Here is a 14,734-nt window from a genome sequence, read left to right on the forward strand (position 1 = left end):
CACAGCCAAGAAGAATTTCAATGTTGTTGTACCTGTATAAAGTGTTCATCTACATTATTAACAGCTTTTAACAGTTTTATGTGTCAATTACATGACAGAAACACTGATGTAATAGCCTATACTGACTCTAGAACAAGTGAATATAAATTACAAGTGAAAAGATTTGTTCTTTGTTAATTTTGTAGTTCTTTAATTCATGATGAATAATTGAATTATTCATTATTATTATATGAATTATTATAATTCATGTAACACTGCAGTGATCTGATGAAGCTGTGGTGAAAGTTTGTTCAGGCACAAACTTGGTTTAGATGAAGGAATCTTTGCTTTTATGGTTTTTAAACCACCAACCTCTGTCTCTCTCACACAGGTGAACTCTTCTGCTCCATAACAACTTAACTTGGATCTCCACTTTTGTTTTTTTTGACCGACAACATCACGATGATCTGGGAAGATGCATTCAAAGACCCACACACACCAAGGTGATGCATTTAAAGTCAAAAATTCAAAAATCCTGCAGCACACACCTTTCAAACTCATCTCCTGTAGAGATCCTGGTTTTGTTTCTGCTTTTGTCGAGAAGTTTCTGAGAGTCATAGCGAAGTCTTTAAATGTTAATAACATCAGACAATGACCCACAATGTTTGTTTTAGCTGCAGCTCAGTGGGAACTGGCAACCTGGATGATGCTGAAATGATACTGACTCTGTGATTGGGAGATTTGTACTTGTAATAAGAAAGGAAAACTTGCTCCACTGTCAGATTTTTCTACTTATTTCAAGTGAAAATATGCTTTAAAGAAGTAAAACGTGTCTAAGAATAAGCTACTTTTAATGTGATGAGTCTTATTTTAGGTATAATGGGATTTGTTTTGACTAGAAATAATACATTTTGACTGGAAATAAGACATAACTTCTTGGTAAGGTTTTGAGTTTTTTTCTTCCACTGGCAGATTTTTCAACTTATTTTAAGAGAAAACTTGTTTCAAACAAGTGAAAATTAACTAAAAACAAGATCGTTTTTAGGTGATGAGTCTTATTTTAAGTGGAAAGAGATTAGTATTGAGTAGAAATTAGACATTTTGACAAGAAATAAGACAAATATTCTTGGAAAGATTTGGGGTTTTTGCAGTGATACTTGCCATACATTTATATAACTCCTTTAAATATATTGATTTCCAAAAGTCTGTCCTGTGCAACAAAGAAAAGTGTTAAATCTTTATATCTGAGAGGTTGAGGACTTGTTGTCCTCTCTAAATATAAAGCTGCTGACTCCTCGTTAGCCAGGAAGCTGCTGTTACTTATTGATCCATCACTCTCATGGAAGATCCAGCCAGAGCATCCGAGGGCGGCCTGCAGAATCTGCAAAAACAATTAAATAAGAAATGCACTTGAATGATTTAGGATGTGTTTCTTTCTGTGTGATAATGTCTCATCTCTTCCAGATGACGAGCACAGAGCGGCGTCTTCAGCTGCACAGAGCAGGAGACTGTCCCTTTGCCAACAGCCAGTCTGTGATGCTCACGTCCCAAGGTCAGCAGTCAGGGTTCTTTACTGTCATTTAATAACCAAGACTAGGTCAAAGCTGAATGTGTGTGTCTGTGTGTGTGTGTGTCTGTGTGTGTGTGTGTCTGAGCCGCCTCTGGTCAAATCCTGATGTTACAACTGTGACATCGTCTGACAAAACCATCCAGTGCCTAAATGAAAGACAAAGGCTGAGCTGTGTGAACAGTTAGTTAGAAGTGACAGAAGCTTTTAGTGTTTCCAGGTTAACTTTAAACCACTTTGACTTTTTATTACAGTCAGAAAGACGAAGTCATGGAGCAAAACCTGAGCCGACCAAACCGCCAGGTGAGTTACCACAACACCTGAGGCAGATTCACCCAAAATGATCTTTTTCTTGTTTGTTTTGAAAAAGTTTCCCATAAACACGGCACCGTTTCCAGAAAACTCTGCTGTAACGCTGCCATGCATAAATCTGTTAACTTCTTACTTTATCCATACGCTTCAACCGCAGTTTCCGTCAGGACGAAACGCAGGCAAATTGGTCCATTGTCATAATCCCTATAGTCATAGCAGTAGGTTCGTTACCTTTAATTGTCGGTGCAAGCTATTTTTACAACAGCGGAGCAGAGCCGTGAGCTGCTCAGAGCTACGCTACGGAGGCTCATTATGGGATTTCTTGGTTTCCCTCATCAAACTCATCAAATACACAATCCAACAACTCCACAACGCTCTGGTGGACAAGTTGTGACCTGCACATTCACCACGCTATGAGATAATAACACAACGTTACCACACAGAGTTGTTTTAGAGGGAAATGCAGAGACTGTTGATGAAAAACTGTCCCTGAAGGCAACACGCATCAGTGGTTTTGCATGAATTTCCCTCTAAAACAACTCTGTGTGGTAACGTTGTGTTATTATCTCATAGCGTGGTGAATGTGCAGCTCACAACTTGTCCACCAGAGCGTTGTGGAGTTGTTGGATTGTGTATTTGATGAGTTTGATGAGGGAAACCAAGAAATCCCAGTGTAGTGGAAGTGCTCCTCCTCTTCCTCACCGTGGCCGAGCAGCTCAGTGTCTCTGTTCTCAACTGACCTGTAGTGGAAATATCATGTCAGTGACATACTATAATATTTATATATAATCTATATATATTATATAATCCATCTAATACTGAACTAGAAGTCTGCACCGCTGGTTTTTCCATGTTTTTATATATTTACAGTACATCTGCAGCTCTGTGCTGTGGTTCACACACTTCTATGAACTGGGAGAAGAAACCTGCTGAACATGCATGTTGAAATTAGACCGGAATAATTATCTGGCTTTGATTAAAAATATGTTTCCAGTGTTTTTTTTCCTGGCATTATAATCATTTTAAAGGAAATGTCACGGTGTGTTTGTGCACATGCATCGAGTACGTTGTCGTAGCAGCAGCAGCTCCAAGAAAAACGAGGAGGAACCACATGAAAACAGTTTCCTGAGCCCCGAGGTCTGAATCCTCAGCAAGGAACCACATGGAGCATCAGATAGAAACAACACTGTGTGTGTGTGTGTGTGTGTGTGTGTTTGTCAGACTGACGCTGTCAAATTCGATTACTCCACAGTGTGTAATCTTCAAACAAAGAGAGCGGAGCCTCATCATCCATCTGATATGCAAACAGGCTGATGATTCATTAATTTATCAGAGCAGCAGAAATTAAAAACCCACGAGTTTCTTTTTAGTGAAGAAGCCGCGACGGAAGACGATGAGCGAAGGAGACACGGAGGTGAAGAAGAGCAGGAACCGAGGTGGAGGGAGGAGGGAGGAGGGAGACTAGAATCACATTCCTGAATGAACTCATTAAAGACGAGTGAGTAGCTACACACAGAAAGTTCAATAACAGGAGGAGAAACAACGAAATGATGAGTTTTAGATTATAAAGAGCAGAGTTGAGTTTACAGGACGAGTCTGAATCTGTTTCTTCTTCAACAAGTTTCTCTCTCTCTCTCTGAACTCATTTGTTTAGAGACGACCACCTCCTCTTCTGATTTACTTTTTGTGTCAACTTCAAAAATAGTGCAGCAGATTATGGCAAGACAAACAGGACATTTGGCACAGAATAGAATAGAATAGAATAGAATAGAATAGAATAGAATAGAATGCCTTTATTGTCACTATTTCATTGTACACACAAGTACAATGACAATAAAGTATCTTGAAATCTTGAATGTACAATGAGATTAAGAGCTCTCCTTCACTGCAAACATACTGTATGCCTAGAATAAAAAAAGATACAAAAGATAAATTCCAATAATAAATCTATGTATCATAAGATTAGAGTTTCTCTAAGGGTGATATGACTCTTTTGGAAAAAGGTGCCAGTCACTCAAAAAATTCACTAAGGCTTCCGGGTCTTGTACCGATAGGCCTGATATCAGTATGAAATGATCAAAATCAGTTAATTTTGGTCTTAAATATTTTATGGGTCTCACATTTCACTATTATAGGTGTTGTTAATGTCAAAACAGCCATGTGACATGTTGTATTTTAGATGGCGTGGAAGATTAGGGCTGAACGATTTGGGAAATGAATCTAATTGCAATTTTTTTGACCTATATTGCGATTTAATTTAATATGTGTGTTTTTGTAATCCTTATCATCTGTGTTACTGAAAAGACACAAGCAACTGTTCAGTATTATTATGACCAACACAATATTTGACTCACAAAACATAAATTGGTCGTAGGATTTGTTGACACATAACTAGAGCAGAATAAAATCACGTTTTATCATTTCACGATTTGATCAATCGTTCAACCCTATGCAAAATTTCCACTGTGAAACTATTTCTTTATGATCTATGAAACATAGAAACACAGTTTTTGGTTTTATACGTGGGTTTTGGGGGTTTTAGATTTTTTTTTAATCACTCCTTAAAACTCACTTTTATCATCTGTCCTTCTTAAATTGACTCTGTTTTATTATTGTTGTGACTCTTTTAGTTTTCTATTCTGTATTCCTGTATTTTAATGTTATTTTACTGTTATATTTTCTATTTGCACTAATAATTTTATTGTTAAGCTCCTTGTAACTTTGTTTTGGAAGGTGCTCTACAAATAAAAGTAATTATAATGCCGTTAATCTGCTGCACTAAAACACCTGGACACAAGCTTTACCTTTGTCCGTTCAGGAGTTACTGTGAAAACCTCATGTTTATTACATAGTTAATGGAAGCTGTTTCCCACCAATAGTAAGTATCAAGAATCCAAAGTAAAATGTCTCCTCTCACTAATGTTTCTTTATTTTCTTTAGGTGTAAAGACACAGACCAACTAGATGCTGTGAGTTGAGCTGGACAAGGACAGGTGAGATCTCATGTTACTGTTTATCCTGTGGTTTTTCAGGTTTTAATGGCCGAACACTATCCAGATAAAATACATCCAGATAAGTCTGCAAGAAAAATAAAATAAAATAGAGAAACAAGAACTAGGAGGAAAAATAAATCAAACTGAAGTAAAGTGAGGATGCTCTTAGAAATAAATCCACCAGTAGGTTTTATTTATCTATTGATGCAATATAACTGCACAGTATTTAACACGATCCATTTCCAGCTGATCACAAACACAGATTCATTGATCAAATGTATTGTGTAAGAGGATTAATGGCCTGTAATAATAATGATAAAATGTTATTAATCACAGTTAGTTGGAGCCATCTGGTGGCGACAGAGTGAAGCTCAGAGACGGTGAAGTGGTCGTTCAGGAGATTTAAAATGAAACGTCTGGTTATATTTCACTTTAATACACAAAACCAATAATAGAATGTTTCTTTTTCACCATCACAGCCTGAAAACACAGTCTTTCTTTGTCTATCACTACAAAATTACATATTGGGGGGGGGGGGGGTTGGACTCTGGGATATTGCAAAAATATTTATTATTGATCAATGACATGGACCAGACAGTGAAGAGATTAGATGGAAGCTGTCGTTAGCTGCAGGCCAGATATATTGTATTTTTATTCATTTATTTGACAATGCATGTTAATGAACATCAGTACAATGTGGCAAAAATGCTAATTTCCACCTGTAGTCCCTTTTAAAGAGTTAAAACCCAGAAATAACACAAACAAACACAAAATGACACACAGAGAGACAAACACATCAGAATTTATTTGCCATTTGTGCACAAACCAAACAGTCCAGGCAAATAGGAGTTATTGTGAGTCTAATAATAAGTTAAAAACCATAGAAAAAATATTTTTTCCTCAGACTCTGAGTTAGAAATCTCCACTTCAGCAGCACTTCCAGACACCAAACCTTCCACTTTGATCCCTTTCTATATTCTGAAGGTTTTTACAGAGGGGATTGTTGATATATCATTCACAGCCTGAGACATTAGATTTTTTTCACACTCAACACCAAATTTCTTTAAGAACATTATTTATTCAAGCTTATTGTCCTATTTTATAGTCTCTTTTGTTTTTATTATTGCACCGTCTGGTTTGGCATTTTAATTTGTCACAATGGCAATAAAGGAAATCTATCTATCTATCTATCTATCTATCTATCTATCTATCTATCTATCTATCTATCTATCTATCTATCTATCTATCTATCTATCTATCTATCTATCTATCTATCTATCTATCTATCTATCTATCTATCTATCTATCTATCTATCTATCTATCTCCCTCTGTGTCTCTTTCCTTCTTTCTTTATTTCTTTCTATCTACCCCGTCTCTCTGTCATTTTACTTCTTTCTTTCTTTTCTTTCTACCCTCTCTGCGTCTTTTTACTTCTTTCTTTCTACCCCTCTATCTATCCACCTCTTTATTTTTTCCTTTTTTTCTTTCTTTCTACCCTTGTCTTCTGTCTTTTTATTTCCTTTTTTCTTTCTTTCTTTCTTTCTTTCTTTCTTTCTTTCTTTCTTTCTTTCTTTCTTTCTTTCTACCCTCTCTGCGTCTTTTTGCTTCTTTCTTTCTTTATACCCCTCTCTATCTACCTCTTTCTTCTTTCCTTTTTTCTTTCTACCACTATATACCCTATCTATCTATCTATCTATCTATCTATCTATCTATCTATCTATCTATCTATCTATCTATCTATCTATCTATCTATCTATCTATCTATCTATCTATCTATCTATCTATCTATATTGCATGTATCTACAAACTAAAGCTGCAGAATTAATACAGTAGAGTACAGAGTAGAGTATTTCCTGCTGGTTCGGTGCGGTCTAATACCTGGAAACTGCAGCTCCATCAGTGTATAAACTAAAACAGAGACCTGAGGGAAGATGAATGGATGAATGAAGTGATTACACTCTACACACACCCAACCCCCCAACCCCCTCACCAACACACACACACACACACACACACACACACACTCTCTCTGACAGACTGTGTGATCGCCGGTCCGATACTCGATAACTCAGATCCTGTATGTGTGTTACATGCGGTCACTGACATCAGCGGCCGGTTGGTGTGAAGCTGCAGCGTTTATTCTGCTCCGACCAGAAGGTTTTTAAGGTTTTTAAGGTTTTTAAACCACTTTTCTTCTCTTTTGTCTCAGTTTGACGACGTTGAATCCTCCGTTTCCTCCAGACTTCAGTCCAACCAGGTAAGACTGAAGACTTTGACTCTTTATCTCCGTCTCACTGAGTCGGTTTCATGTTCGATGCCCTGGTTTGAAAGTTGTGTAAAGGAAGTTTGTGATGCTGTCATGTTCTTTCCCTTCTTCCCATGTACTGTTGTTCTTATTTAGATGAAATAGTTATATATTACTAGCATTAGAGATCAGAGGAACTGAAACATTTCATTTCATTTATTGGATCTCCATTAGCAGCAGCACATTAGCATACGTAGCTGTTCTTCCTGGAGTCACAAAATTCAGTCAAAATTGACTATTATATTCTTCCAAGTCATCAAGGAAAGGAAAGTAAAAGAAAAACTAATACAGCCACAACACACAGATACAATCACACAGTAGACGCAGACAAACGTATAACACAAGACACAATACACCACTTGTACAATACAATTAAGAATCAATAAATATATACATAGAAGGGGAAAACAATATAGCAAAACATAAAAACCAAAGTAGTAAACTCATAGAGCAGGGAAGAGAACAGGCACTATAACATATAGCATACAGCAAACTTCTGGGATGTTTTCACTTGAGATTTTGCTGTTTAATTAAAATAAAAGAGCATGAATCCTACAAGTTTTCTAAGTGTCTGAAGCTATTTAGGAGATATTTCTGTTTATATATCTGATATCTATGGACATTTATCATTTATTCCCAGAAAGTTCATCTTTTTAAAATAAGTTTATAGTCTTTTTATTAGAAACACAGTAGTTTAAGATTTCCAGAACATCTAGAACGGTGAAAACTTCCAGCTTCACTTCGTTCTTGGTCCATGTTTCCTCCGTCTCTCGAGCTCTGACATGATGAGGAAACAGTTTTATTATTACTCGTCCTCTAAACCAGCTATGGACTGAAGCATCTGATGAATGAAAGTCATTTAATTAGATAAATACAACATAATAAAACATGTTTAACCCTCCTGTTGTCCTCCTGGGTCAAGGAAGAAAGGAAGGAAGGACGAAGGGAAAGTTGGGAGGAAAGAAGGAAGGGGAAAAAGGAAGGAAAGAAAGATGGAAGGGAACAGATTTGTTCAAGGAAGGAAGAAGGAAGGAAGGAAGGGAAAAGGGAAGGAAAGGAAAGAAAGATAGGGAACAGATCAGGTCAACTGGATCAAAAGAGGAAGGAAGAAGAGGTAAGGATGAAGGGAAGGAAGGAAGGAAGGAAGGAAGGAAGGAAGGAAGGAAGGAAGGAAGGAAGGAAGGAAAGAAGGAAGGAAGGGGTTAATAATGAGGACGTTCATAGAGTTTCCTCCTCAGGTCTGTGGTCGTTTCCTGTTCAGTTTAAACTCTGGGATGTTGATGTCAGTAATTATCCTGTTGGTGTGTGTGTGTGTGTGTGTGTGTGTGTGTGTGTGTGTGTGTGTGTGTGTGTGTGTGTGTGTGTGTGTGTGTGTGTGTGTGTGTGTGTGTGTGTGTGTGTGTGTGGCTGCTCTCATGTGACTGTCCTTCACAGTCAGTGATCAGGCTTCAGGGACTCGTTAGCGATCAGAAATGACATTTATTGATCAGCCCAGAAACCCCCCCCTTCCACCCCCCCTCCCCCTGATCGGCTTCAGAGACACACAGACGTACGTCACGCGTGCAGACACACACACACACACACACACACGCACTGATCACTGATGTCACAATAACTTTATATTGTGTATAGATCTCATTCACAGGAACATGAGTGAGTGCGTCACTGAAGGAAAGTCCTAAACTGAAACTGAACACTGCAAAAACTCAAACATCTAATATCTTACCAAGAATATTTGTCTTATTTCTTGTCAAAATGTCATTTCTAGTCAAAATAAATCTCATTCTACTTAAAATAAGACTCATCACATTAAAAAGTAGCTTGTTTTTAGACACTTTTTACTTCTTTCAAGCTGATTTTCACTTAAAATAAGTAGAAAAATCTGATAGTGGAGCAAGTTTTTCTTTCTTAGTACAAGCACAAAAAAACTTGCTTTCACTGGCAGATTTTTCTACTTATTTCAAGTGAAAATGTGTTTGAAACAAGTGAAAATGATCTAAAAACAAGTAAATTTTTAGGTGATGAAACTTATTTTAAGTGGAAAGAGTTTAGTTTTGACTAGAAATGAGACATTTTGACAAGAAATAAGACAAATATTCTTGGAAAGATTTTGAGTTTTTGCAGTGAAATCTCATTTATTCATATTTAACTCCTCCCTCAGGAGCTTTCTACTCTGATTTATAGCTGTATAATGGTAAATAAATAATATATATTTATTAATCAGTTACACTGTAAAAGACACAACACAAACATATCATAAAGTTCACTTTATGTGCAAATGTTAAAATAACAGATTTAAATTCACTGAACTTGAGAGAATAAGTTCTGATTTAGCTTTGTGCTGTGTTCATGGCCTGTAGGAAAAAAAACAGAAACTATTTAAATGTATGAACAGGTTGGACTTTTTGCCTTTGAAGAGTAGCCTAATATAATTTACTATTTACCCTGTATATATTTTTTTATATATATAATCATATATTAATGAAAATAACGAAAGAGAAAAACTGTGTGGAAAGAGTTTTTTTTTTTCCTCGGATGTGAACGCACGCAAACTTCCAAGTTCTCAGAAGTTTCCAAGTTAACCGTCGTCCTGAACGCAGCATCACACAGAAAGTCTTTAAAACTTTAGATATAATAATATTAAAGTATGTTTTATTATGTCATGTTATCAGTTAACATTTGATTGACCAACATTTTCATTCATGTCGTCATATAAGCTCTGGAAATTTAAACTCCACATTTTTAAGTTGAATTAATTTTCAATTAAGACACAATAAGACAGTTTATTCATGCCAAACATGAGAAATATGGTTGTTACAGTAACATTGTAGTGTACAAGGTAAAAATTTAAAAAGTAGGGAAAAATGCAAATATAAAACAATATAAAACAAAAGAGAGAGAGAGATAAAGACATTCTGTACAGTTATGTGCCAAATTATTTCAGGAGTACATCAAATTATTCACAAATATAGAATAAAGATTATAATTAAACAGTGTTGGTAGTTATAACTAAGGCAGAAAAAGAAACTATGGGAGTGTATAGTACATTAATAATAGGCTACGTTTTGTATTTACATGAAGTAAATGATAAAACACAAGTTGTATTTGTTGAATGAACAGTCACAGCAGTTAGTTTCTAATCAGCCACATGAAACACGAGTTAGAAAACGTATAAACTCTGATCAGGAAGTTGTTGGAGGGAGGATGGACACCAGCCCAACCTGGCAACCCTGAAACGTATCAATGGCTGGTTAATTGAAATGAACAAAGTCGTGGGTTGTAGCTCATAAACCTTCTTACCGGCCGGAAAACGAGTCTCATGTGTTAAACTCATGAGTCTGTAAACAAACATGGCCTCTCCTCTCGGCTGCTGGTGTTGGTTTCCATGGTGGAGCGGCTGCTGGGGCTGCTGGGGCTTTTCCATCGACTTTTCCTCTTGTCATCCTTCGATCCGTTGGAGGTTTGGAGGTTTCAGTGGCGGCGGCCGGTCCACATGGAGACACATGTGCCGCCGCTCGGCTCACATGGATCAGGATGAGGATGAGGATTCCCCGAACCACAGGGATCCACAGAGCTCCGTGTCCGGTCAAAACCAATTATCCAGTCATGGAAAACACATGGAAATTGAATGTACAGTGCAAAAATTCAAATTCTTACCAAGAATATTTGTCTTATTTCTAGTCAAAATGTCATTTCTAGTCAAAATAAATCTAATTCTACTTAAAATAAGACTCACCACATTAAAAAGCAGCTTGTTTTTAGACACTTTTTACTTTTTTCAAGCAAATTTTCCACTTTGAATAAGTAGAAAAATCTGACAGTGGAAGTGCAAGTTTTTCTTCCTTATTACAAGCACAAAACAACTTGCTTTCACTATCAGATTTTTCTACTTATTTCAAGTGAAAATTAGTTTGAAACAAATGAAAATGACATAAAAACATGTTCATTTTTAGGTGATGAGTCTTATTTTAAGTGGAAAGAGATTAGTTTTGACTAAAATTGAGACATTTTGACAAGAAATAAGACAAATATTCTTGGAAAGATTTTGAGTTTTTGCAGTGTAACGCCACTGACAGAAACAGAACAAAACAAAACGAAGCAGGACCAAACAGGAGAGAAAAGTGCTAAAAAAGAAAAAAAGGATGTTATCTTTATTTTATTTTAATGTTTATTTAACAGGGACGATACATACAACATTGCCACAAAAAAAATGGAGAATGTGATGCATACAAGACGTCTAGCTTCAGCTAATGGTCAGTCTTTGTTCCTGGTCAGGCTTTAGAATAGGATCAAATATACTGAATACAATAATGCAATAATACAAATACAGTGAAAAATACGGTGAATAGGTACCATGAATAAATGAACACAGCTGCAAAACTCAGATTAAAACACAAGTTAAATTTAGCATTAAACATTAGTCAAGTGCCATATTGAATTGTATTGTATATGCAAATTAATTTCAAAGTTACTCAATATACTGTACATTTAATCAAACTTAAAATCTTCCCATTTTTTAAATGTTTTTCTACTTTGTCTTGATTTTTTGTGATTATTATTTCCAAAAGAAATTGGCTTCGCACTTTATTTAAAAATAATTGATTGATTGGGCCTTAAACATAAATATTTCCCCCAAAAGAAAAATTGGAAAATGATTTATCACATGAGCTTCCAGAGCTCAATTAGATTTTTTTAGACTTGGCTAAGGATTTATTTTCCAAAGAAAACTGTTTTTTTTTAAAATTATTACCGTATTTGAAAGGGACAGTAGACATTGATGACCATCAGTATGTGAATACAAATGTAAAGTTTGCCTGCTAATTTACATCCGCAGTCAGGGCCGTTGTATAGGGGAGAAAGGTGGTGATAATTCTAGGGGCCCAGCTCCCGGTAGGGCCCCAAAAAAACCCAGGTAATCTTTATATGACTGAATTATTCTGCACAAGACCCTGACTAATACTCATAGTAATGCTGCATTAGCATCAAAACAAAGTAGGCTAAATAAAAAATTATAATACATACGTAGTCTAAGAAAAAAAGTGGAAAAATCAGGGGCCCACTTCAGGGGGCCCAGAATTCCTAGCAACGGCCCTGTCCGCAGTCCCTTGGCAGGTAATACTGTAGACAGACACAGGAAAAGAAAACTGTGGACTTTGAGTTGCTGAGTGTTTCCAGTGTTGGAGCTGTCGTCTCCTCTGCTGCTGCGTGACAGATCGATAGAGACAGAGAGCTGCTTTAGGTCTGGTTTAAAAACAAAAACAACATGTTTTTGCATTGTTCTATGATAAAGTTGTCTTAATTTCTAAGAACGTAAGGTATTATTTATTTCATAGATGAGTTAGAGAGCCACAGGTTGCACATCTTTAAATCAGACTTCTGGTGGTTAGAGAAGAGAATAAACATAGAAACAAACTGGTTAGTAATGCAATTCTTATTCAGTCCTGGCTGATTCTTTTTCAGTTAGTTTATGCAAATTGTGTGAAACTAAAGATTAAACAATAGTTTATAGTAGCAGGTGGTTCCAAGCTGTGCCAAAAATGGACATTTTGGAAAGTTCGCCTGAATATTTTGTAGTAAAATCTCAATAATTTTGTCCTGCTTCAATTAATCAGAATCAACCACTGCAGAGACAATGTTCACATGTTGTACAATGATTTTATAGAGAGTTTGAGCTTCATCAGCATTATTCTAAAGGGCACTCATCAAAAATATGATTTTTTTTTTTAGGCGAATATTAATTTTATTAATTTTTTTCTGTGTGTCATCTTCATTTACTCTTCACCAGTAACAGATATACTGAAATGTACACATCTCAGCAATTCCCCTCATTTTTTTCCCTTTACTATGACACCAAAAGTATTCAAATAGACCTTGTGGTTGCAGAGATATACTCATTTTATTATGGATATGCAATTTTCGAGAAAAGGCCTCAAAAATAGGCTGGTTTTATGTACAAAATAAGGTACAAATGAAAAGCATGAATGGGACGAGGGATTTTAAATGGTGTAATAACATGTCTGTCCTCCTCTTCTTCCTCTTCTTCCTCCTCCTCCTCCTCCTCCTCTGTTTCAGGATGGATCATAATGACTGGCAGCGAGGGAGAAGCAGAGGTCACCGTCACTACGACGACGACGACGGTGAGGAAACAGACACAGGAAGTGATTCACTGACACTGTTATAAGATCAATTAAACTACGACATCATCGACATGAAGGACAGGAAGGGGGGGAGGGAGGGAGAGAGGGAGGAGAGAGGGAGGAAACAGTGATGCAGCAAAGTATCACAGTGTTTTATATTGTGCAAAGTATTGATCTTTTACTATGTGAAATACAAATTTCAGTTCATGGCTGTGTTGGTCAGTCTGATAGATATACTTTATTATTTCACTTTTTTTTGATGCAACCATTGTGTGATGTAGACTAATGTACTGTTATTTTATTTGTGGACTATGGGAATACAGATGTAAATTTAGCTCCAGAGCTAAATCTGGAGTATTTACAAGTTTTTGTATGTTCCTCATGAATATGCAGAGTCCCATTACAAATAAATGAATAAATTAAATGAAACAGTCACAGTTTGAAAGGAAAAGATTTGACCGACACCTTCATGAGATTTATTGTTCGTGTTACAATAATATATTAATTTGATTGATTGATTGATTGATTGATTGATTGATTGATTGATTGATTGATTGATTGATTGATTGATTGATTGATTGATTGATTGATTGATTGATTGATTGATTGATTGATTATACTTTATTTATCCCCAATGGGAAATTTGTTCATAATTTCCTTTAAATGGTGTTTGTGTGGATAAATCAAAGTTACCAGTTACTTGTTAATGTTCATTTGTGTGTCTACGATGACGTTACTAATGAGGTCTCTCTTTCTTTCTTTCTTTCTTTATTCTCTCTCTCTCTCCCTTCTCCCTCTTTTTCTCTCTCTCTTTCTTCCTCCTCCCCCTCTCTCTCTTTATTCTCTTTCTTTCTTTTCTCTCCCTCTCCCTCCTCCCTCTATCTCTCTGTTTCTCCCTCTCCCTTAATTCTCCCTCCTCCCTTTTCATCTCTCTCTTTTTCTCTCTTTCTTCCTCCTCCCCCTCTCTCTCTTTATTCTCTCCCTCTCTTTCTTTCTTTTTTCTCTCCCTCTCTCTTTATTCTCTCTTCCTCTCTCTCCCTCCTCCCTCTCTCTCTCTTTATTCTCTCCCTCTCTTTCTTTCTTTTTTTCTCTCTCTCTCTTTATTCTCTCTTTCTCCCCCTCTCTTTATTCTCTCTCTCTTTCTCCCTCTTCATCTCTCTCTTTTTTCTCTCCCCCCCCTCACCAGATTCCCAGCCGGTCTACATCGGCGTTCCGGTTTCCGACCGCCGTAAACGCCGTCGTCACCACTCGTCTGCCAGCGACGCGGAGCACAGCGCCCGCCGCGCGCACTACGACCACCACACGCACCGCGAGCACGCGCACCGCGGCTACTACCACGACAGAGACGATCGCTATGACGACGAGGAGGAGGACGAGGCCGGCGCCGCCGAGCAGCACGAGCACGCCGACCCCACAGGTTCGATTCCCTCACTCTGTGTCA

The 14,734-nt window shown here is 36.9% G+C and overlaps 1 protein-coding gene and 1 long non-coding RNA gene across 3 annotated transcripts in view; both read left to right on the forward strand.

Moving 5' to 3' along the window:
- Positions 1-371: 371 nt before the first annotated feature.
- Positions 372-3,301, forward strand: LOC146976783 (uncharacterized). Its single transcript, XR_015037184.1, has 3 exons — positions 372-482; positions 1,444-1,531; positions 3,229-3,301. It is a non-coding gene; the product is annotated as an uncharacterized LOC146976783 (long non-coding RNA).
- Positions 3,302-13,229: 9,928 nt separating this feature from the next.
- LOC146976784 (electrogenic sodium bicarbonate cotransporter 4-like) overlaps positions 13,230-14,734 on the forward strand; it is a 54,961-nt gene continuing 53,456 nt past the window's right edge. For both annotated transcript variants that reach the window (XM_085792564.1, XM_085792563.1), the window contains exons 1-2: positions 13,230-13,293; positions 14,480-14,710. In XM_085792564.1, the coding sequence (XP_085648690.1) occupies positions 13,230-13,293; positions 14,480-14,710 (295 nt within the window). The remainder of the gene's footprint in view (positions 13,294-14,479; positions 14,711-14,734) is intronic.

Source organism: Trachurus japonicus, chromosome 12, assembly GCF_045865225.1.
Source record: "Trachurus japonicus isolate A0001 chromosome 12, Traja_1.0".
Lineage (NCBI taxonomy): Eukaryota > Metazoa > Chordata > Actinopteri > Carangiformes > Carangidae > Trachurus > Trachurus japonicus.